Below are 21,295 nucleotides of genomic sequence, written 5' to 3' on the forward strand. Positions count from 1 at the left end.
ACTGAAAACAACTAAAAGTCCATCAATATCGGACTGGCCGTGTAAATTATGTAATGTGACGCAGCTATTAAAGAGAATGGGATGGATGTACGCAAAAATTGACTGGGAAACTCACTATCCAAGACAGATTGTAGACTATGTCTAGTATCCAGCTCTTCTATAAAATACAGGATCTCCATTACGTAGAAATACTTACATACAAGATACAACAAGTGTGAATGTAAAGCACTTGGGAAATATCTGAAAGAACCACACAAGGTACTGGGAGAGTGGGACAGCTTTCCATGTCCCATGTGATTGGAGTTCTGAAGGGTGCACACACCACGAACTAGTGGACCTCTGCTACCATCTTCCGGCTAAGGAGGGGATTGCAGGCGTCATACTCCTCTATGAATGAAGCGTTTGGGCGTGTGGACGTCATCTGGGCGGGCGGTGGCGCATGCGCAGGAGAAGGAGGTGCGCGAGCTGCGTGGGCTTGTGCCTAGGCGCTTGTGTTTCGGGGCCTTGTGGTGGCACCGGGGGAGCCGGGCTGGCGACTTTGGCACTCTTGGCGTTGGGTGGGCGGCACCTTGGGGGTCACATGAGCCAGTGGCATCATGCCCGTGGGCGCCGGGGTCGGCGTCGCGGTTTTTCCGGACGTTCATCGGCCAGGAGGAAGGGCGGAAAGCACATCCCGGAAAGGTAATAACGCCTTGGCCCCTGGGCGTTGCCGGTGGAGCCCAGAGCCCCTGGGCCTGGGCTTCGTCTCCTGTGCTGTCTCCTGTGACTGTTGCCCCCGCGGGCTGCCCCGTCCGCGCTGTGCTAGGGGGTATTGGTCGTCTCGCGGTTCAGTTCACAGTAGCTGAAAGGGACAGTGTGTGATGTTCTGATTTCTCCCCATCGTTTTAAAAGGGAGGCTCTGGCCATTGCTCCTCGGGTAAAATGCAGAGGGACTGCTTTTTAAGATGGGACTGTCAGTGTTGGGGACACTTCTTAATTACCAAAGTGGAATCCCCTTCAATTCCTCAAGCTGTGTTGTTTTGGCACAGAAAATGTGAGTAAGAGGACCTGGAACTAAGTTTGAGTGAAGAAACGCACGGGTACTGCCGAATTTTCCATCGAGACAGTTGATTTGCGTTGTCTCTTGCCATGATAAAGGGCGTACTGTTGCTTCCTAACCGGTGTCATTTGAGAGATCTACCTCTGTACGTTCAGATGATTAATTGTGAGACTTTGCTCATGTGTGCAGTAAACGCTTTAATTCCCTAAGACCTTCCTTTCCTCCATCTCATACCCCATTAAGCCCGCTTCAGTTTATCTCCTGAATTTCTTCTGAATCTATCACCTCTTCCTCGACATCCTAATACTGAACTTGCCTGTGTGCTGCAATTAGGTCCTAAGTAGTGTCCATATTTCTTGTTTCCTTCCAATCCATTCTGCACACAAGAAACCTTAAAAGCAGGTTGGAACATTGCTCATAGACATCGCTCAAAAGCATTGTTTTGAGAGTAGAAAACAAACTGTTGGCCTTTAAGACTCTGCGTGGTCTAGAATCCTCTCTGCTTCTCTAGCCCCATCTTGTGCCACTATTGCCCTCACTTTCTGTGCTTCAGATACACTGAATTAACCTTAGTTCTAACACATCTTACAGAAGTCAGTTCAGATATTATTTTTCACTGTGATTCCTAGCATTAAGGAATTTTATTTTCAGGTTTTGTATGAGGACTAAAAGTAAATTATGAAGTGGAAGAATTGAGTGTAAACTATTTCAGTCAACACGCATGTATTAATGTTATGATACCTTAGTAGTCAACAGTGGGCTAGGTTCTATCAGGGATACAGAAGTTCTGGCCATCTCTGGTTTTAGATATCCCTGATTTGTTGAGACCGTTGCATTGTTTTGTTGCCTTTTATCTGTTTTCAAGATGGGAGAACAGGAACAAGGGAAGTATAGGTTATTACTAGGTGGGGTTGAATAAGTGGAGCAGCAAAATGCAAAGCAGAAAGAAGAGGGACCTACCATAGAGGGATATGATTTCCATTTTCAAGGCGCATTCATCCTATGCAGGGAGACAGCCTACCATAAAATTTGCCTAACAAAAAATATATTAACAGGTGGGAAGACTATCTCCCAGTTGAACAGCGGATGCCTGGGACGCGTTTCATTGCTGTCAAAGTTCCTTTAAAAAAGGTAAGCAAAAGTTAATACCATATTCTTCGAGAAATCTGAATTTACCATATAGAGCCCTGGCTCTCAACCCCGTCGTACTCCATTTTCCCTTTTTATAGCAAATAATTTCTACTACCTCTTTTGCTATCCAGAAATGGAATTCATAGATAAATACAACCTACTTTTCTACTTAATTAATTAAAAAAAACCAATGGAATGCCCTAACTCTAAATAAAGAATAACGTAATTTATAAGAAAGTAATATGTATCTCAGTATGTAAATGTTTGGGGATGACTATACTAGAAATAAAGAAATAGTCAGTTACTTGTACCATGAATGCAAAAAACTGCTTGGAGCTGGCAATACAGCGGTAGGCAAAATTGATGTGGTCCCTGCCTTCTGGGAGTTTACAGTCAGGTTAGGAGACCAACGTGAAATAAACAAAGATAGAAATAACTATATAGAAGTGAGCTTATTTTCTGCCGTCTGTCTCTCCGGAAGAAAGGATCGTAATACCGCTTGTAAACTCCAGAGAAAGAGACTTTACTTTGAGTCTCATATGTTAGCATCACAGGGTTTGAATAAATGGATAATATAATAAAGGATTTTAAACGCATGTTCTTTCTATTTTATTCTTTCTGACAGAGATTTGACAAGAATCTTGCTCCAGAAGAATGTTTCTCCCCCTTGGATCTTTTTTAACAAACTCCAAGAACACAACGAAGAACTTGGGCTGATTATTGACTCGCCGCTATTATAAGCCAGAGGTAAATGGAACCCGTAATTGAAAATGACCTTCTTTCTGATACTCTGATAATTCATAGTAGTTCAGTAGTTATCATCTTATGCTAAGGTGAATCCTGGCCTTCTTTCATGGGTTCCAAAAGGGAAGCTAGTGGTTTCCTTAAATACACATTTGTAATTGCTGTTTCAAAATGAGATTAAAGGTATGAATTGAACTGTAATATTTGGCAGTAGGCTCTAGATATGCTTAAGAAGTGCTATAAGCTTCCATGTTCTGTATGTTGAAAATGCAGTAAATTTTTAGTAAGAATAGTAGTAGCCTAAAAGGAAAGCAAGGTATGTCCGTTATGTCTTTGGCATTTATGTTAAGCAGTTGCCTGAGCATGTTTAAGCATCGGGGTAAAAGACAGTTGTTCTCTAGGTTTTATGCTTTCTTTTCCTAATACCTTCTGATATAGTACAGAAACCCATATATTCTCTTGGCCCATGTAGGACATACCAGTGCAAAAGAATTACCCTTCTTCTGACCTGTTCCATGGCCTTGGGAGACAGTAACACCTAATGTTTGTTAATATTTGTACAGCGGTTTGCCCTTTAGAAAGTTCTTTCATATCCATTGACTTTGTGAATCTTCACAACAATTCTTTGCTGTTGAAGTGGAAGTAGTACTGATACCTCCTACTGAGTGCTTACTCTGCACTAAGCTCAGAGGGTAGACAACTACAATTACTAACTTTACGGACGATGAAACTGACTCTCGGACAAGGAAGAGTTGAAATTTCAACTCAGTTGTTCCTCTTTTTTTCATTGTGGTAAAATATACATAAATCATATTTATTTTAACCGTTTATAAATATGCAGTTCAGTGGCACTAACTATAGTCACAGTGTTGTGTAACTATCACCACTGTCTATAACCAAAACCTTTTCATCATCCTCAACAAAAACTCTGTAACCATCAAACAGGAACAACCCCATTATCCCTCCCACCGGCCCTTAGAAACCTCTATTCTATTTTCTGTCTCTATGAATTTGCCTATCCTAGGTACCACGTGTAAGTGGAATCTACTATATTTATCCTTCTATGGCTGGCTTATTTCACTAAACGTAGTGTTTTCAAGGTTCATCCGTGTTATAGCATGTAATGAAATGCCATTCCTTTTTTGGCTTAATGAATCCCACTGTGTGTATATACCATATTTTGTTATTCATCGGGTGATTGACACTTGGGTTGTTTCCACCTTGTAGCTATTGTGAATCATGCTGCTGTGATCGTTGGTGTACAAATATTTGCTCAAATCCCTGCTTTCAGTTCTTTTAGATGTGCAGTGTAGGTAGTAGCAGAGTTGTTGGATCATACGGTAGCTCTACGTTTAATCTTTGAGAAACTGCCAAACTGTTTTCTGCAGTGTCGTCTTGTCTTTAAACGATTATCACAAATTTTAAACATGTACAAAAGTATAAAAATACTGTGAGTGTTCCTTGTATACCCATGAACTCATCCAGCTTTAATATTTACCAACTGATGGCTGTCATGTTTTATCTATACCCCCACCTGTTTCACCCCATTCCATATTATCTTGAAGCAGCTCCAAGAGAACATGTAATTACACCTATATATATTTTTTTAATTAATTAATTTTTTTTCTGTGTTGGATCATCGTCTATGTACGAGGGCTTTCTCTAGTGGCGGCAAGCTGGGGCCACTCTTCATCGCGGTGCGCGGGCCTCTCACTATCGCGGCCTCTCTTGTTGTGGAGCACAGGCTCTAGACGCGCAGGCTCACTAGTTGTGGCTCGCGGGCCTAGTTGCTCCGCGGCATGTGGGATCTTCCCAGACCAGGTCTCCAACCCGTGTCCCCTGCATTGGCAGGCAGATTCTCAACCACTGCGCCACCAGGGAAGCCCCAGCTATATATTTTTGGTACGTATCTTTAAAATATAGGACTTTTAATCCTTAATATCATTTTTTAATAGTAAATACCCAGTGAGTGCTCAAATTTGCAGTTATCTCCTAAATGTCATAAAAAATTGTTTTTAAGAATTTTGAGTTAGATCCAAATAAGGTCCACACTTTGCCGTTGATGGTTAGGTCTCTGAAGTCTTATTTAATCTCTAGGTTCTCCCTCCATGTCTCTCTCACTTTTTTTTATCCTCCTTGAATTTTATTTTTAAAGAAACCAGGTAATTTGTCCCGTCTAGATTTTGATGATTATATTCACCTCTCTAAGTGAAGTGGCACAGGAATACTGGCCTTGCCTGTCATTGCCAGGATTAACTGAATAGTGCCTTAGCTGCCCTGGTGCTCAGGTGTTGAGTACACGGTGATTTACATACCAGGCCCTATTCGTGGGCCTCCTGATGCAGCAGCTCCCTTGGCTCTGCCCCTGTCGTCAGCTGCCCCTAGGATAACTCTGAGCCCTAGCCACCTCTCTGGTAGATTTCCCTATCCCCCCATATCACGCCTGGATAAGGCAACTCAAACCTTTCAGAGATGTGTCCTGAACCTCTTGTTTTCTTAAATACCTATCTGGTGGTCGTGAGACTTAAGGCCAACCTCCCCAAGAGACTTTTTCTATTTCTCCTAGTAAACCTAGAGTCACCTTCTGTCATCTTCAACTCTACTCAAATTTGGTTCTTTCAACCCTGACCTCTGACCCTGCTTTTTACTTCTGCCATTTCATCCTCACTCCTGCTTCCTTTCATAAATCCATAAATCTCTTTTGGCCTTCCTAGCCCTGGGCCAAGTTCCTTCCTCTTTCCTCAGTTTTTACCCCTTTCCTTCATTCTCCCATCCAACTTTCAGTCCTTCCTTTCTCATGCAGACTTTGATTCCAACCCTATCAAAAACAAAACAAAACAAAACAAAAAAACACGCCGCAGTTAGCAGCATCTCAGAATTCAAAAGGTTTATTACTCATCTATTAATTCTATTACATTTTTTTATTCAGTTTTATTGTTTTAAAATATACCAATATAAATAAATTTATGCCTGTCTTATCTATATATGGAAGAAGAGCTGGTCCCCAAGGTGGCACCAACAATCCTAGCAGCTGTTACTTTACATATCCGTAGTAGTCAGCAATTTCCATTTCTTTTTGCCTCTCAATGAAAAATTGCACTTTCCCCAAAGAGGTGTATTTGGCAGCATTCTCACGTTGTTGTTGGGCCCGCCTCTTCATGGCCTCCCGCTCGGGCCTCTGCTGTAGTTCGATGGGCTTTGACATTACTGGCTCAGGAACATTGGGTTCCCTCCATGGAACTGGTTTCTTGCTGAAGTCTTGGAGTAGAAATGGGGTTTGGAGCTTGGCTGGGGACTGGTGCTTAGTCACAGCAGGGGGAACAGGCTCCCGCTGGAGAGAAGTGCATGATGAAGTTTTGTAGGGTGCAGGCCTAGGAGCAGCAGGCGGAGGGACACTAGGCTGGGTATGGTCGGTCCAACCTGGTTGGGTTGGGTTGGTCACAGTTGGCTGAGCTGGTTTGGCAGGACCTGGCAAAGAGGCAGGAGCTGGCTGGGAAGAACTGACTGCAGCAGGTTGAGCTGAGTTAGTAGAAGCAGCGTGGGCACGGTCAGCAACAGCAGGCCGATGTGAGGCCGGAGACTGTGGCCTCCGAGGAGCAGGTCGAGCTTGAGGCTTGTCCCAGGCAGAAAAAGGCAGAGGTATCAACTTGACCTTCCCAGGAGGCAGCAGCTCATACTGGGATGGAGAGGGACACTCTTTTTCAGCACTGCTGTCTGGTTTCTGGGCTTCGCCTTGAGTTTTCTCAGGGCCCTTACCCTCACGTGGGGTATTCCGCCATGGCTGGATAGCTGGGGGTGGCTGGGGGTCTTTAGGGTTGCTTGAATTTCCCAAGACCCGACAGGAGGAGAGCCCAGTTCTCTTATCATTCTTCTCCCCCAGTGCATGAAAAACCCGCACAGCCTCCAGCATGCGCACGCGTAGGGCGGTTCGAGGCTTTTTAAAGCTCTCTTGGATAGGCTCAGTTTGGTGTTCCTTTCGCTTCGTCTGGGGAATTGTTGGCTTCTATCCTGCCTTGACTTTGCTCCCTGACTGCTTATTCTCTTCAGCCTTCTTTCTTCCTCTGGTCCTTTTGGTCTTTTCCTGCCCGTGGCTCTTCGTTTTGCTGATCTTCCTGGATGCAGCTTTCTGAGGTTTGCCTCTAGAACCCTTGGCCGTGTTCACAGGAGCCCTGTCACTGACTGCAGCATTGCATAGAGCCACTTCTCCCGCTATCAGGCACTCTGGATTCTTTGGCTGGATTTTGGCCTTGGGAGCAGCATTGATAGGCTCAGAAGCTTTATGTTTGTTCTTTCTGGGTTGATCAGAGGGAGCCTTTATGACACTTGGCTTTTCCCGCACCTGATTCACCTTAATGGCTCTGTTGTCTTTGGCTTTGATCACGTTGGGACCTTTGGATATAGAGGGACCATGTTATTGGGGTCTGCAGTTTTATCATACTGGGCTGCCATAAACATGGAGGAAGCAGCTGTGTGCTGGTCAGTGACGGCCAGAGTAAAGTCTCCAAGTGAAGAAGAATTCTTTTCAGTGCTTCCTGTGATGTCCCAGTCAAGAACACCTGGATAGGAAGCAGCTGAAGTGGAGATCTGGCTCTGGTCAGTAACTCCAAATAACGTAGTTATGCTAGACTGTTGGTGAAGGTAGGCACTACACGTGTGTCTGTGTCTGGAAGGAGGTACCTACCGGTAGCTGATGCCGAACTGACGGCAGGAGCAGAGACTCTGGAGAAGTTGCAGGCACTTCCTGTCAGGGAGGTTGCATTGCTCACCACAGGAAGAGAGTGCTGCAGAGAATTTAGAGTTCCAAGTAGAAATGGATTTTGGAAATTTTCTGTAAGAACAAGAGGGTAATGAAAACCTCAGGGAGATTGATAAATTCTCACTATGTTTGAGGAACAGCATTATCTTAAGGTTCTTGCTATCAGGACACCTCTAATGTCAATACTTACTGAGAAACCAAAAATCAGACCGTTATGATGGTTGTAAGGACTGAGCAGTTTTACACTCTTCTGTGTTAACTGCCTGTGCTGCCATGTTGGGCACAGATGGGCAGAAGACCCAAGTGGTATGGCTCAGACATTGTTCTCTAGGCTGGAAGCAACCTTCTCCCTGCCCTATCTTTCCCTTCAGCCTGCACTAGTATTGACTTCTATGCTGTTTCCTAGACTGGAAGCATTTTAGAACTAGGAGGTCCTTAGAGAACTTCTATTTTCACAGTCTCATTTCATGAGGAAGGAAACTGAGGCTCAGAGAGGTCGGGTTGACTTGTTCAAGTTCTCTCATTATGTTAGTATCCTTACCAGGTTTCAGAACCTAAGTATCCTGACTTCCTTGCCAGGACGCTACTCTGAGCACGATACTGCCAGAAAGCAGGAGAAATAGAACTTACACTATAGGCAGTTTTTTTTTGTCCGTTAGAAAACAGTACGGCTATTACCATCGTGATCTTCAGTGTCTCACTTTGCTTGTGCAGTTCCCACGCTATTACCTAGAGTTCACATATAGCTCAGTCCAACTGGTAAATTTAAAGAGTCATTTTTACCCTCTTCAAGCCTGGTTTCTCATCCTACCTCAAAATGATTACCCGAAAGTGAATTTCTTAAGTGCTTTTGGAAAGAAAAATGTTATCTGATTACTTCAGATTACTCATCTGTAAAGTGGTGATAACACCACCACCAATAATAATAGCAGTAATAATTAATCCATGAATAAACTGGTATATTGTATATGATTTATATGGAGGAAGATACAATGAGTTCTAGAAAGACAAAGAAAATTCATGAAAAACATATTACATAACGAAAAAGAAATACATAGTTATGAAAACTGGGGTATGTGGCAAGTATCAGAGCATAATGAGTTTACTAACAAATGACATTCTGTACCATACATGCAATGTTACGAAAGTGAATTTTGCCCACTGTATTTTAGTGAATACTGTTAACCCAAAAACACGATAGAAGGTGATTTTGAATGAATTCCTAGCCAATACATACACACAGAGAAGATATATCAGTAAAAATGCCTAAAGAGCAACAAAATTCAATCAATGTGAATGTATAGGTAGCCACAATATATGCAGACAAGTATTTCAATGAAAACTGGTACAAAGCAGACAGCAAAATAATAAGTGTAAAAGAATTTCATTATTGTGCTCATTCATATTTTTACCCAGCAAGTAACAGGTATTCAGCCTGGTAGAAATATATGTTTCAAAGAATAGAAATATATATTCAGCCTGGTAGAAATATTCAGCCTGGTAGAAATATATGTTTCTATTCAGCCTGGTAGAAATATATGTTTCAAAGAATAGAAATATATAATAAGCAGAAAGGAAGCTTAAAAAGTATCAAGAAGGTTTTTGTATTTATCCTAGAACTTAGATTATTATCATCTTCAACATCCAAGAAGATGACATCCCCAAACCTAAAAAAACCATCATCACTAGAATCCAGTTAAAAAAGATTTTCAAATGTAAGAATATCGAAAGGACTCCGCAATATTGTTCTAGATAAATGTGGATTTTTTTTTTTTTTTTTTTTGTCGCGCCGCGTGGCCCTGGCAGTGAAAGCACCGAGTCCTAACCACTGGACCGCCAGCGAATTCCCTCAATGTGGAATTAGAGATGTGGGGCTTGACTGTTTCTTTTTCTTCTTAGGTAGCTAAGATCTAAAAACGAACGATGGCTGTTGATCAATGTGCTCTCTGTGTTAGGAAGGAAAGAACTGTAAAGATGAAAAGCAACCTTGCCTTAGAAGCTACATATCACACAAAGGAAATAGTCCTTCTGATTCAATCTCGAAGATATCATTTAAAGTGTTTAATTGGTAAAACGTCTACATAGTTTAAAAATTAGGAAGAATAAAACATTGAAAAGCAGACCCCTAGATAAGCACTTTGGTTTCTTGTATATAGGAAGCATGATTTCTAGGACATACTTCTAAAATGTTTACATTCAAGACTGTCAAGTGCCAACTGTATTCAGAGAGGCAATAAAAGCAAAAAAAAACACTGAGTATGACTTTTCTGGTAAGCTGCCTTTCCTGGTGATACCCTCTTCTGTCCTTACTTTCCTCTTAGTCTGTTAAAATAAGGATTTGCTACAATGAACTTTGTTTTGCCCTGCTCTGAGCAGAATTCACTCTATGCTGTTTGTGCTTTAATTTAAAATCTTTGGTTCCCATCAACATTCCATTGCAAACTACGTTTTTCTTGAGAGCTCCTCTATGCTTCCCCTCTTCGTTCTTATATTTTTTCCTATGTCTTGGTTCCTGTTGGCCTGTGCTGATGAAAACAATCCTAAACTTCCTTACGTTTTACTCTGTGCCTCCCTATATAGCCCAGTACTCTCCATCCTCTCTCCCTATTTTCTCTTTTCAACTAGTCGAAATACTAGCGGAGGGAGACCATTAGAGATGAAACATCTTGCTATATATTGCTAGTTTTCTATGTCACCTGGCTTTTCTGTGTTTCTGTTGAAACACTCTTGAGAAGTCTCCGATTTCATTTTCTACATGGGTACCCTTTAAGGCTCAATATTAGAAAAGACAGGGATCAGAGTGATCAACCAATGTAGTATCCTAACGTAGCAGGTAAGGAAAAAATCAGGCTTTGTGAGACAGTCAATGATTTGTCCAGAGTCACACAGATAGTAAATGCCAAAGTCAAAACTGAAATTAGGTCTCCAGACTTCTAGTTCAATACGTTCCCTCATTATTCCATGCTATTTTGAATCTACTAGTAAATTTAGGGGCAAAATAAATCTAACGAAAAACTTTAAAAAGTTTCTTTTCTTACCTGACATGGTCAGAGAAGAAGAGAAAACATCAACTGCAGATACCAGGGATGAGGAGGCAACAGCAGAGGATGTCTGAGTGGCTGCAGCTGAACGGCGCATGTGTCCAGTACAAAGGTCACTGGTTCCCGCTCACTGATCACTTATATGATATAGGAGAATGATGTCACAAAGCAGGCAGTTTCAAGGTATGAGATAGCCAATAGGGAGGTCCGATCCCCAACAGGAGGGCGGGGTTGGGTGGAGAGAGTGTAGGAGAGCTAAAACAACACCTAAATTTCTGAGCTCTGGGGAGGAAATCCTAGAAGACAGATTTACCTCCCCCAGGCTCTTACATTAGGGAAATCATTGCAACATTTCTTACAGACGTTCATTAATATAATTTACTAACAGTTACCTGTATCCTACACAGTATTATATTTTATGTATCGTATACTTAGAGCTATATATATCTTATGTAATTAATATCCTTAGGAAGGCAAGAGCCATCTAGTTTGAACTATTACAGTTGTTCTGAAATCGTATCTGTCTAATTAGTGAACTTATAGCAGCTTTTAAGGAGCCAAAGGAGGGATTAAGAAGCTCTTTTTGTAACTTGGTTAAAGCGTAGGGTGAAGTTTGTTGAGTGTACCTTGTTGAGAGTGTTGTGGTCCAAGGCTCTTCTCTTAGTTTCGTCTCCTTGACTCCTACCTTCCTTGGGCTGGGCCAGGCTGGGCCAGGGGTTGGACTTGCGACTTACATTTCTCTTCTGCTTACTTTTTTTTTTTTTCCATTATGGGCATTGTTTCTAGGACAAGCCTTGATCTTGCCATTCTTACCCTCATGGATGTTACTTCCTGTCAACTTGCAGCAGCAGGAGTCTTCTTTTCAGTGCTTGATGCTTCACGAAATAGACTCTGCCCGTTGGACGCAGATACCAGAGAGCTAGGAGACAGAGCTGGTTGCAAACCTTTCCTCTTCCAGCCTTTGGTTGCAATCGTTTTCCCCTTAATTTGCTACCTCTGGTTCCTTGGGCCACACAGGTATCCTGCCATCCAGCTCTTTTATACGTGAGAGACATTCTGAATACTGTCCCTTTTTCTTTGCACAGAAGTATATACAGTGTAGCAGTTAACTTTAATCTCCTGCCCCTTGCAAACAGCCACTCTAGAATCTTGGACCTCTAGGATTCTCTGTCTTGCATGCTTGGGTGCAAGGCCTAGCAAAATGAAGAGGAGAATAATTAGAGAAGGAAGAGGACATTTCGTGGAGAACTGGGAGCAGATAAGGTGAAAGGGCACAGGAGTAAAGAGATTCATGTAGATTTTGTGGTTTCTGTGGGAAACAAGTTGACACACTTTGGCCTCATTTTGTATTACCAGGACAGACAGTCATAGATATAAGTAGCTCGATAGTGCAGCAACTGCCATGAATTCTGTACACTAAAGGGAACAGTCTTACATATAGTTCTCATTTTGTTTTATGTCATATTACCTTATTAATAGCATTCACTGGTATGTTTGTAGAATACAGATTTTTTGAAATGCTCTGGTTTTGTCTACATGGTTATTTCCTTGTCATATTTTTAAGGACTCCAACATTGTAAGACATACTGCATTGTTTATCTTGAAGCATCATGAACGAACTTGACCTGTTGGATTTTGTGGAGAAACTTTAAAGGGGGTCTGTGAAAAAGGCATTGCGGTGAGTCACATTATGTACCCAAGCGTAAGGAGCAGACATCTGCCATCAGCCCAACTTGGCCTGGGTTGCCTCTGTTTCAGTTCCCGTGGTTAGTGCTTTGCTCCCTAACCACTCTTGTGACTGTGATAATGTGAGTAAGGGCCGAGTTGCTAATGATTTATACGTGAGGTAAGCTGGTTTGAGGGAGGAAATCTATGGATCTAGTCATTTTCCTTGGTGGTAAGCTTTCAGGGAGGGGTGCAAAGATTGATCTTTCTGGGGACTTTTCTAGTACCAGGAAGATGTCCCATAGATGGGACCTCCAAAGACACACATTTAATTTTTAGGCCTGTTTTTCCTATTATGAGATACGAGTTTTTTCATTGATGGGGATGATGCTTATCTGAGAAGAAATGGTGAAAGGTGTTGTTAGTATAGAGATGTGGCTTAAGCTTTTAAGTGTTTTTCAAGGTTTTTCCCCTAAGCTTCCTACTTCAGATGGCCTACTTACGTGATACTAGTATGTGATGTGAGGCTAACAACTTACTAAATACCTGCAAGCCAGATCAGTGTCTCTTTTCTCTGTATTTCCATGGAAATCAAGGGACCCGTAGCCACTGCAGGTTAGGGTGGGCGGTGTGAGATTGGGGGGAGTGTGGTAAGACACATTTTGGTATCAGTAAAATGTTTACCTATTAAACTATGCAGTTCCAACTTTCAATTCTGTTTAGTTAGGCAAACCCTTAGTTAGGCTTTTCCTGGTTCCGAGCCTATGTAACTTATTTTCTCTCCCTAGTTCCAGCCATTTAACTTTAGCTTGCAGGCTCAGCATCATCTTAACCTCTAAAAGAATCTTCCATGTAGGAGGAAGAAACTAAAGAGCTCTATTTCAGCACTTAGGAACATGAGGCCCTACCCTGACCGAAACCTTTATTCTTACAGTTAGGGTATTGTCTTGTCCCAGCATTTTGAACCCATCAGGTTGACTGAGACATGTCTTGGTGTAACATCCCCAGTTCGTCTACCCCTGAGGCTGTCCTTAATTCCTCCCATTGTCACATTTTGATTTAATTAAATACTGGAATCCCTCAAACCCTTGCATAGTACCTGAGGCCCTATGGGATACTGGTAGATTTTGTTAGTGTCAAATACTTCGCTGTCTGATTCTCCATATATCCCTTGCTCCTAGATTTTCTCCGTCCCAGCATACTACATACCCATTAAGGCATTGTTTCATCTCATGTTGGACCCACTCCCATCCGGAGGCCTACTCTTTGCTAGTTCGCATACTTTCTGGAAACCCCGTTATGGCCAGGTCTGGACTTTTTTGTGTTCCCACCCAAAGCCTGTATCTTTTAGCAAGCTGGAACTATAAGACCAACATAGATTTTCTAGTTTCCGATAGATTTATGTCACAATTTGTACGTTGTCATGTCTATAGATATTTGTATCATTTGTACTTTTTGGCCATTACATGCCCATTGGATATTTTTCATAAATTGCAAAAGAATATTTTATGACTTAGCACCAAATTGAATGTGCCTAATTGTAAGTTTGTAAACTAGGTTGTGCTAACTTGTATCTTTTCTTTATCCAAGTAGTAATTGACTACTATTGTCCCATTTGTAAGTATGTGGAAGTTTTCAGAATTGTAAATAAATGCTTGTGGATTGAAACTTGGTTAGACTATTGACTGTCCCAGATACGTTAAAGCTAGTGATCTTTTTACTCATTCATTCATTCATTCATTCAATAATTCTGACCTTCCTGACTCAGTTTACCCAGCTCAGATGGTTGTGAAGATTACTAACAGTGTATGTAAGATACTTTCAGAAACTAGAAACTGAAAAGTAAAACTACCAAAAAACATTTGTTATTATAAATAACAATGGATTTAGTATGCTATTATACCTTCAGACCTACTGTAGGACATGCTGTTCTTTGCTGTTCCACTTGTGGCAGGATTCATAGTTTTTCTAACAGGTACCGATCCCTATGCCTGATACTGTGAGGAAATGTTATACCTGAGCTCCACTCTTATCTCTCTCAAGCATATTTTGGTATTGTCTAAAATGTAAATCCATACTGTCAACCTCCAGCATGATACCAGGCACATAATAGAAACCCAATAAATGTTTCACTGTGAGTGGAGTGTAAGTTGATAGAGTATTTTTGAAGGTTGATTAGGCAGATTAGATTGATTGAAAACCTTTCAATATTTTAAGTTTGCATCTCTTTCATTCCAGAAATTCTATGTCTAGAAATTTATATATAGCTATACACATGTATAAAGAGGTTCACACTGCAGCCTATCTATAACAGAGGACAAAAACAAACAAACAAACAAACAGAATACCCCCAAACTGAAAACAACTAAAAGTCCATCAGTATCGGACTGGCCGTGTAAATTATGTAATGTGACGCAGCTATTAAAGAGAATGGGATGGATGTACGCAAAAATTGACTGGGAAACTCACAATCCACGACAGATTGTAGACTATGTCTGGTATGCAGCTCTTGTATAAAATACAGGATCTCCATTACGTAGAAATACTTACATACAAGATACAACAAGTGTGAATGTAAAGCACTTGGGAAATATCTGAAAGAACCACACAAGGTACTGGGAGAGTGGGACAGCTTTCCATGTCCCATGTGATTGGAGTTCTGAAGGGTGCACACACCACGAACTAGTGGACCTCTGCTACCATCTTCCGGCTAAGGAGGGGATTGCAGGCGTCATACTCCTCTTTACCAATGAAGCGTCTGGGCGTGTGGAGGTCATCTGGGCGGACGGTGGCGCATGCGCAGGAGAAGGAGGTGCGCGAGCTGCGTGGGCTTGTGCCTAGGCGCTTGTGTTTCGGGGCCTTGTGGTGGCACCGGGGGAGCCGGGCTGGCGACTTTGGCACTCTTGGCGTTGGGTGGGCGGCACCTTGGGGGTCACATGAGCCAGTGGCATCATGCCCGTGGGCACTGGGGTCAGCGTCGTGGCTTTTCCGGACGTTCATCGGCCAGGAGGAAGGGCGGAAAGCACATCCCGGAAAGGTAATAACGCCTTGGCCCCTGGGCGTTGCCGGTGGAGCCCAGAGCCCCTGGGCCTGGGCTTCGTCTCCTGTGCTGTCTCCTGTGACTGTTGCCCCCGCGGGCTGCCCCGTCCGCGCTGTGCTAGGGGGTATTGGTCGTCTCGCGGTTCAGTTCACAGTAGCTGAAAGGGACAGTGTGTGATGTTCTGATTTCTCCCCATCGTTTTAAAAGGGAGTCTCTGGCCATGGCTCCTCGGGTAAAATGCAGAGGGACTGCTTTTTAAGATGGGACTGTCAGTGTTGGGGACACTTCTTAATTACGAACATGGAATCCCCTTCAATTCCTCAAGCTGTGTTGTTTTGGCACAGAAAATGTGAGTAAGAGGACCTGGAACTAAGTTTGAGTGAAGAAACGCACGGGTACTGCCGAATTTTCCATCGGGACAGTTGATTTGTGTTGTCTCTTGGAATGATAAAGGGCGTACTGTTGCTTCCTAACCGGTGTCATTTGAGAGATCTACCTCTGTACGTTCAGATGATTAATTGTGAGACTTTGCTCATGTGTGCTCATGTACGTTCAGATGATTAATTGTGAGACTTTGCTCATGGAAACTTTGCTCCATCTCATACCCCATTAAGCCCGCTTCAGTTTATCTCCTGAATTTCTTCTGAATCTATCACCTCTCCCTCAACATCCTAATACTGAACTTGCCTGTGTGCTGCAATTAGGTCCTAAGTAGTGTCCATATTTCTTGTTTCCTTCCAATCCATTCTGCACACAAGAAACCTTAAAAGCAGGTTGGAACATTGCTCACAGACATCGCTCAAAAGCATTGTTTTGAGAGTAGAAAACAAACTGTTGGCCTTTAAGACTCTGCGTGGTCTAGAACCCTCTCTGCTTCCTTAGCCCCATCTTGTGCCACTATTGCCCTCACTTTCTGTGCTTCAGATACACTGAATTAACCTTAGTTCTAACTCATCTTACAGAAGTCAGTTCAGATATTATTTTTCACTGTGATTCCTAGCATTAAGGAATTTTATTATCAGGTTTTGTATGAGGACTAAAACTAAACTGTGAAAGGGAGGAATTGAGTTCAAACTATTTCAGTCAACATGCATGTATTAATGATACCTTAGTAGTCAACAGTGGGCTAGGTTCTATCAGGGATACAGAAGTTCTGGCCATCTCTGGTTTTAGATATCCCTGATTTGTTGAGACCGTTGCATTGTTTTGTTGCCTTTTATCTGTTTTCAAGACGGGAAAACAGGAACAAGGGAAGTATAGCTTATTACAAGGTGGGGTTGAATAAGTGGAGCAGCAAAATGCAAAGCAGAAAGAAGAGGGACCTACCATAGAGGGATATGATTTCCGTTTTCAAGGCGCATTCATCCTATGCAGGGAGACAGCCTACCATAAAATTTGCCTAACAAAAAATATATTAATAGTTGGAAAGAGTATCTCCCAGTTGGACAGCGGATGCCTGGGACGCGTTTCATTGCTGTCAAAGTTCCTTTAAAAAAGGTGAGCGAAACTTAATACCGTATTCTTCCAGAAATCTGAATTCACCATATAGAGCCCTGGCTCTCAACCCCGTCGTACTCCATTTTCCCTTTTTATAGCAAATACTTTTTACTACCCCTTTTGCTATCCACAAATGGTATTCATAGATAAATACAATCTACTTTTCTACTTAATTAATTAAAAAAACCAATGGAATGCCCTAACTCTAAATAAAGAATAAAGTAATTTATAAGAAAGTAATATGTATCTCTGTATGTAAATGTCTGGAGATGACTATACTAGAAATAAAGAAATAGTCAGTTACTTGTACCATGAATGCAATAAACTATGCATTTGGATTGATAATGATGTGTCAGTGTTGGTTCATGAATTCTCACAAAGGAAGCACACTGGTATGGCATGTTGATAATGGGGAAGGCTGTGTGGGATGAAGGAGAGAGGGTATAAGTGGGAACTGTGTACTTTTTGCTCCGTTTTGCTGTGAATCTCAAACTGCTCTAAAACTAGTCTGCTAATTTAAAATGAAAAATGTGTTGCTGGCACCTGAATAACTAAAGAGCTCAATCGAACAGAGTACATAAGTAAGCCAAATACATAAAAGAATATTTAGCAGTGAAAGCCATCCTTCATATAGGTAGATATTCAAGACGTATTTATTTATGTGTCTATTTACAGGCACTCTGCTTGGAGCCGGCAGTACAGCGGTAGGCAAAATGGATGTGGTCCCTGCCTTCTGGGAGTTTACAGTCAGGTTAGGAGACCAACATGAAATAAACAAAGATAGAAATAACTATATAGAAGTGAGCTTATTTTCTGCCGTCTAATCTCTCTGGAAGAAAGGATCGTAATACCGCTTGTAAACTCCAGAGGAAGAGACTTTACTTTGAAGCTCATATTTTAGCATCACAGGGTTTGAATAAATGGATAATATAATAAAGGATTTTAAACGCATGTTCTTTCTTATTTTCTTCTTTCTGACAGAGATTTGAAAAGAATCTTGCTCCAGAAGAATGTTTCTCCCCCTTGGATCTTTTTTAACAAACTCCAAGAACACAACGAAGAACTTGGGCTGATTATTTTTTTTTTTTTTTTTTTTTTTTTTTTTTTTTTTTTTGCGGTACGCGGGCCTGTCACTGTTGTGGCCTCTCCCGTTGCGGAGCACAGGCTCCGGACGCGCAGGCTCAGCGGCCATGGCTCACGGGCCCAGCCGCTCCGCGGCATGTGGGATCTTCCCAGACCGGGGCATGAACCCATGTCCCCTGCATCAGCAGGCGGACTCTCAACCACTGCGCCACCAGGGAAGCCCTGGGCTGATTATTGACTTAACATATACTCGCTGCTATTATAAGCCAGAGGTAAATGGAACCCGTAATTGAAAATGACCTTCTTTCTGATACTCTGATAATTCATAGTAGTTCAGTAGTTATCATCTTATGCTAAGGTGAATCCTGGCCTTCTTTCATGGGTTCCAAAAGGGAAGCTAGTGGTTTCCTTAAATACACATTTGTAATTGCTGTTTCAAAATGAGATTAAAGATATGAATTGAACTGTAATATTTGGCAGTAGGCTCTAGATATGCTTAAGAAGTGCTATAAGCTTCCATGTTCTGTATGTTGAAAATGCAGTAAATTTTTAGTAAGAATAGTAGTAGCCTAAAAGGAAAGCAAGGTATGTCCGTTATGTCTTTGGCATTTATGTTAAGCAGTTGCCTGAGCATGTTTAAGCATCGGGGTAAAAGACAGTTGTTCTCTAGGTTTTATGCTTTCTTTTCCTAATACCTTCTGATATAGTACAGAAACCCATATATTCTCTTGGCCCATGTAGGACATACCAGTGCAAAAGAATTACCCTTCTTCTGACCTGTTCCATGGCCTTGGGAGACAGTAACACCTAATGTTTGTTAATATTTGTACAGCGGTTTGCCCTTTAGAAAGTTCTTTCATATCCATTGACTTTGTGAATCTTCACAACAATCCTTTGCTGTTGAAGTGGAAGTAGTACTGATACCTCCTACTGAGTGCTTACTCTGCACTAAGCTCAGAGGATAGACAACTACAATTACGGACGATGAAACTGACTCTCGGACAAGGAAGAGTTGAAATTTCAACTCAGTTGTTCCTCTTTTTTTCATTGTGGTAAAATATACATAAATCATATTTATTTTAACCATTTATAAATATGCAGTTCAGTGGCATTAAATACAGTCACAGTGTTGTGTAACTATCACCACTGTCTATAACCAAAACCTTTTCATCATCCTCAACAAAAACCCTGTAACCATCAAACAGGAACAACCCCATTATCCCTCCCACCGGCCCTTAGAAACCTCGATTCTATTTTCTGTCCGTGTGAATTTGCCTATCCTAGGTACCTCGTGTAAGTGGAATCTACAATATTTATCCTTCTATGTCCGGCTTATTTCACTAAACGTAGTGTTTTCAAGGTTCATCCATGTTATAGCATGTAAGGAAATGCCATTCCTTTTTTGGCTTAATGAATCCCACTGTGTGTATATACCATATTTTGTTATTCATCGGGTGATTGACACTTGGGTTGTTTCCACCTTGTAGCTATTGTGAATCATGCTGCTGTGATCGTTGGTGTACAAATATTTGCTCAAATCCCTGCTTTCAGTTCTTTTAGATGTGCAGTGTAGGTAGTAGCAGAGTTGTTGGATCGTACGGTAGATCTACGTTTAACCCTTGAGAAACTGCCAAACTCTTTTCTGCAGTGTCGTCTTGTCTTTAAATGATTATCACAAATTTTAAACATGTACAAAAGTATAAAAATACTGTGAGTGTTCCTTGTATACCCATGAACTCATCCAGATTTATTATTTACCAACTGATGGCTGTCATGTTTTATCTATACCCCCACCTGTTTCACCCCATTCCATATTATCTTGAAGCAGCTCCGAGACAACATGTAATTACACCTATATAATTTTGGAATGTGTATTTAAAATATAGGACTTTTATTCCTTAATATCATTTTTTAATATTAAATACCCAGTGAGTGCTCAAATTTGCAGTTGTCTCCTAAATGTCATAAAAAATAGTTTTTAAGAATTTTGAATTAGATCCGAAGAAGATCCACCCTTTGCCGTTGATTGTTCGGTCTCTGAAGTCTTGTTTAATCTCTAGGTTCTCCCTCCATGTCTCTCTCACTTTTTTTTTCCTCCTTGAATTTTATTTTTAAAGAAACCAGGTAATTTGTCCCATGTGTATTTTGATGATTACATTCCATGTGCTGGTAACGTATTCTTCAATCCTTTTATTTCCTGTAAATTGGTAGTTGATCAGAATGTAGCTTGCATGTTTTGTTTTGGCAAGACAGTGTCTTAGGTGATGATGTGTTCTTCCATGGAGACATAGATAATTGTCTCTTTCTGTGATATTAGCAGTCACTGATGATTCATACCAACATCCATTAATTCAGTTGAGGCTTCAAAAAATGGTGAATTCTGTTGTTCTTTTCTTCACTTATTAGCTGCGTATATTTCTCTGAGAAGACTCGCCTCATCAGCTATTTGGTTGCCCAGTTGTAGAGGCATGATTCTCTTCTTTTATTTAACAGTTTTCAAAATAATGAGTTGATTCACAAATATCCTCCAGTGGTGACCAGTTTTGTAAAATTTATTTATTCATATCACCGTGGACTCCATTACAGTTATCATTCTAACTGAGGCCCTATCTTTGGCCAGTTGGAGCTTCCCAGGGACTCCTGAGTCCTTTTGACATGACATCAGTTGTTTCTAGACTTTTTCAGTGGTCAGAGCTAGGAAATATGTATGTTTGTTTTTAATATTTTTAAAATATGTCATAGGTTCATACTGCTACTTTCCATTTAAATTCAGAACTAGAGAATTTTCACTTATCCTTTTCTGTCTTCTATGGATAGTCTACTTTCTCCCACCCCAAGAATACCAGTTCTCAACAATGCCTGAAATTGGCTCTATTTCCTAATTCGAATCCAAGTTCTTCTGACTCTATTCTACTTAAATCACAGCCGCTTTATGGCCCTTGAAATGTAAGATAGAACATAAATGTAGGTAGAACTGTTTATATCATTTTGAGTTACATGTGCATTCATTCACATAGATTTGCTTTTCCTTTTGCATGCCTAGTAACTGTCCATTCTGCAGTTTTAAGGAAAATCTAGTGATAATTACTGGTTAAAGCAGCTTTGGAAAAAATAGCTCTTATCAGAATGACTGACATACTAAGTTTAATGTACTCTCCTGGTTTATATTCTGCCTCCTCTAATTAATTTTTTATTCTTTCCCTAAAAAGGAAATAATACATATTTTCATGGTTTTGCCTTATAGGACTTAGCAGAAACCATTCCTTATTTAAAAATTTGTACAATTGGGCATCAGGTGC

General features: G+C 41.3%; 1 protein-coding gene and 1 pseudogene across 1 annotated transcript; one reads left to right on the plus strand and one right to left on the minus strand.

Annotated features, from left to right (window-relative positions):
- The first annotated feature begins 439 nt into the window (after positions 1 to 439).
- LOC132426245 (RNA/RNP complex-1-interacting phosphatase-like) lies at positions 440 to 14,036 on the plus strand. The gene is made up of 4 exons (XM_060013158.1): positions 440 to 681; positions 2,095 to 2,170; positions 2,796 to 2,917; positions 13,558 to 14,036. The coding sequence occupies exons 1-3, from the start codon at positions 440 to 442 to the stop codon at positions 2,850 to 2,852; spliced, it is 375 nt and encodes a 124-aa protein (XP_059869141.1). The 3' UTR covers positions 2,853 to 2,917; positions 13,558 to 14,036.
- On the minus strand, positions 5,949 to 10,929 carry LOC132426246 (uncharacterized protein C2orf78-like; annotated as a pseudogene).
- Positions 14,037 to 21,295: the final 7,259 nt, after the last annotated feature.

This window comes from Delphinus delphis, chromosome 5 (genome assembly GCF_949987515.2).
Source record: "Delphinus delphis chromosome 5, mDelDel1.2, whole genome shotgun sequence".
Classification (NCBI taxonomy): domain Eukaryota; kingdom Metazoa; phylum Chordata; class Mammalia; order Artiodactyla; family Delphinidae; genus Delphinus; species Delphinus delphis.

Coding starts and splice junctions, on each gene's coding strand:
- LOC132426245 (XM_060013158.1), top strand. CDS start 440: ATGCGCAGGAGAAGGAGGTGCGCGAGCTGCGTGGGCTTGTGCCTAGGC. Junction 682..2,094: donor GGAAAGCACATCCCGGAAAG/GTAATAACGCCT, acceptor ATATATTAACAG/GTGGGAAGACTATCTCCCAG. Junction 2,171..2,795: donor TCAAAGTTCCTTTAAAAAAG/GTAAGCAAAAGT, acceptor TCTTTCTGACAG/AGATTTGACAAGAATCTTGC.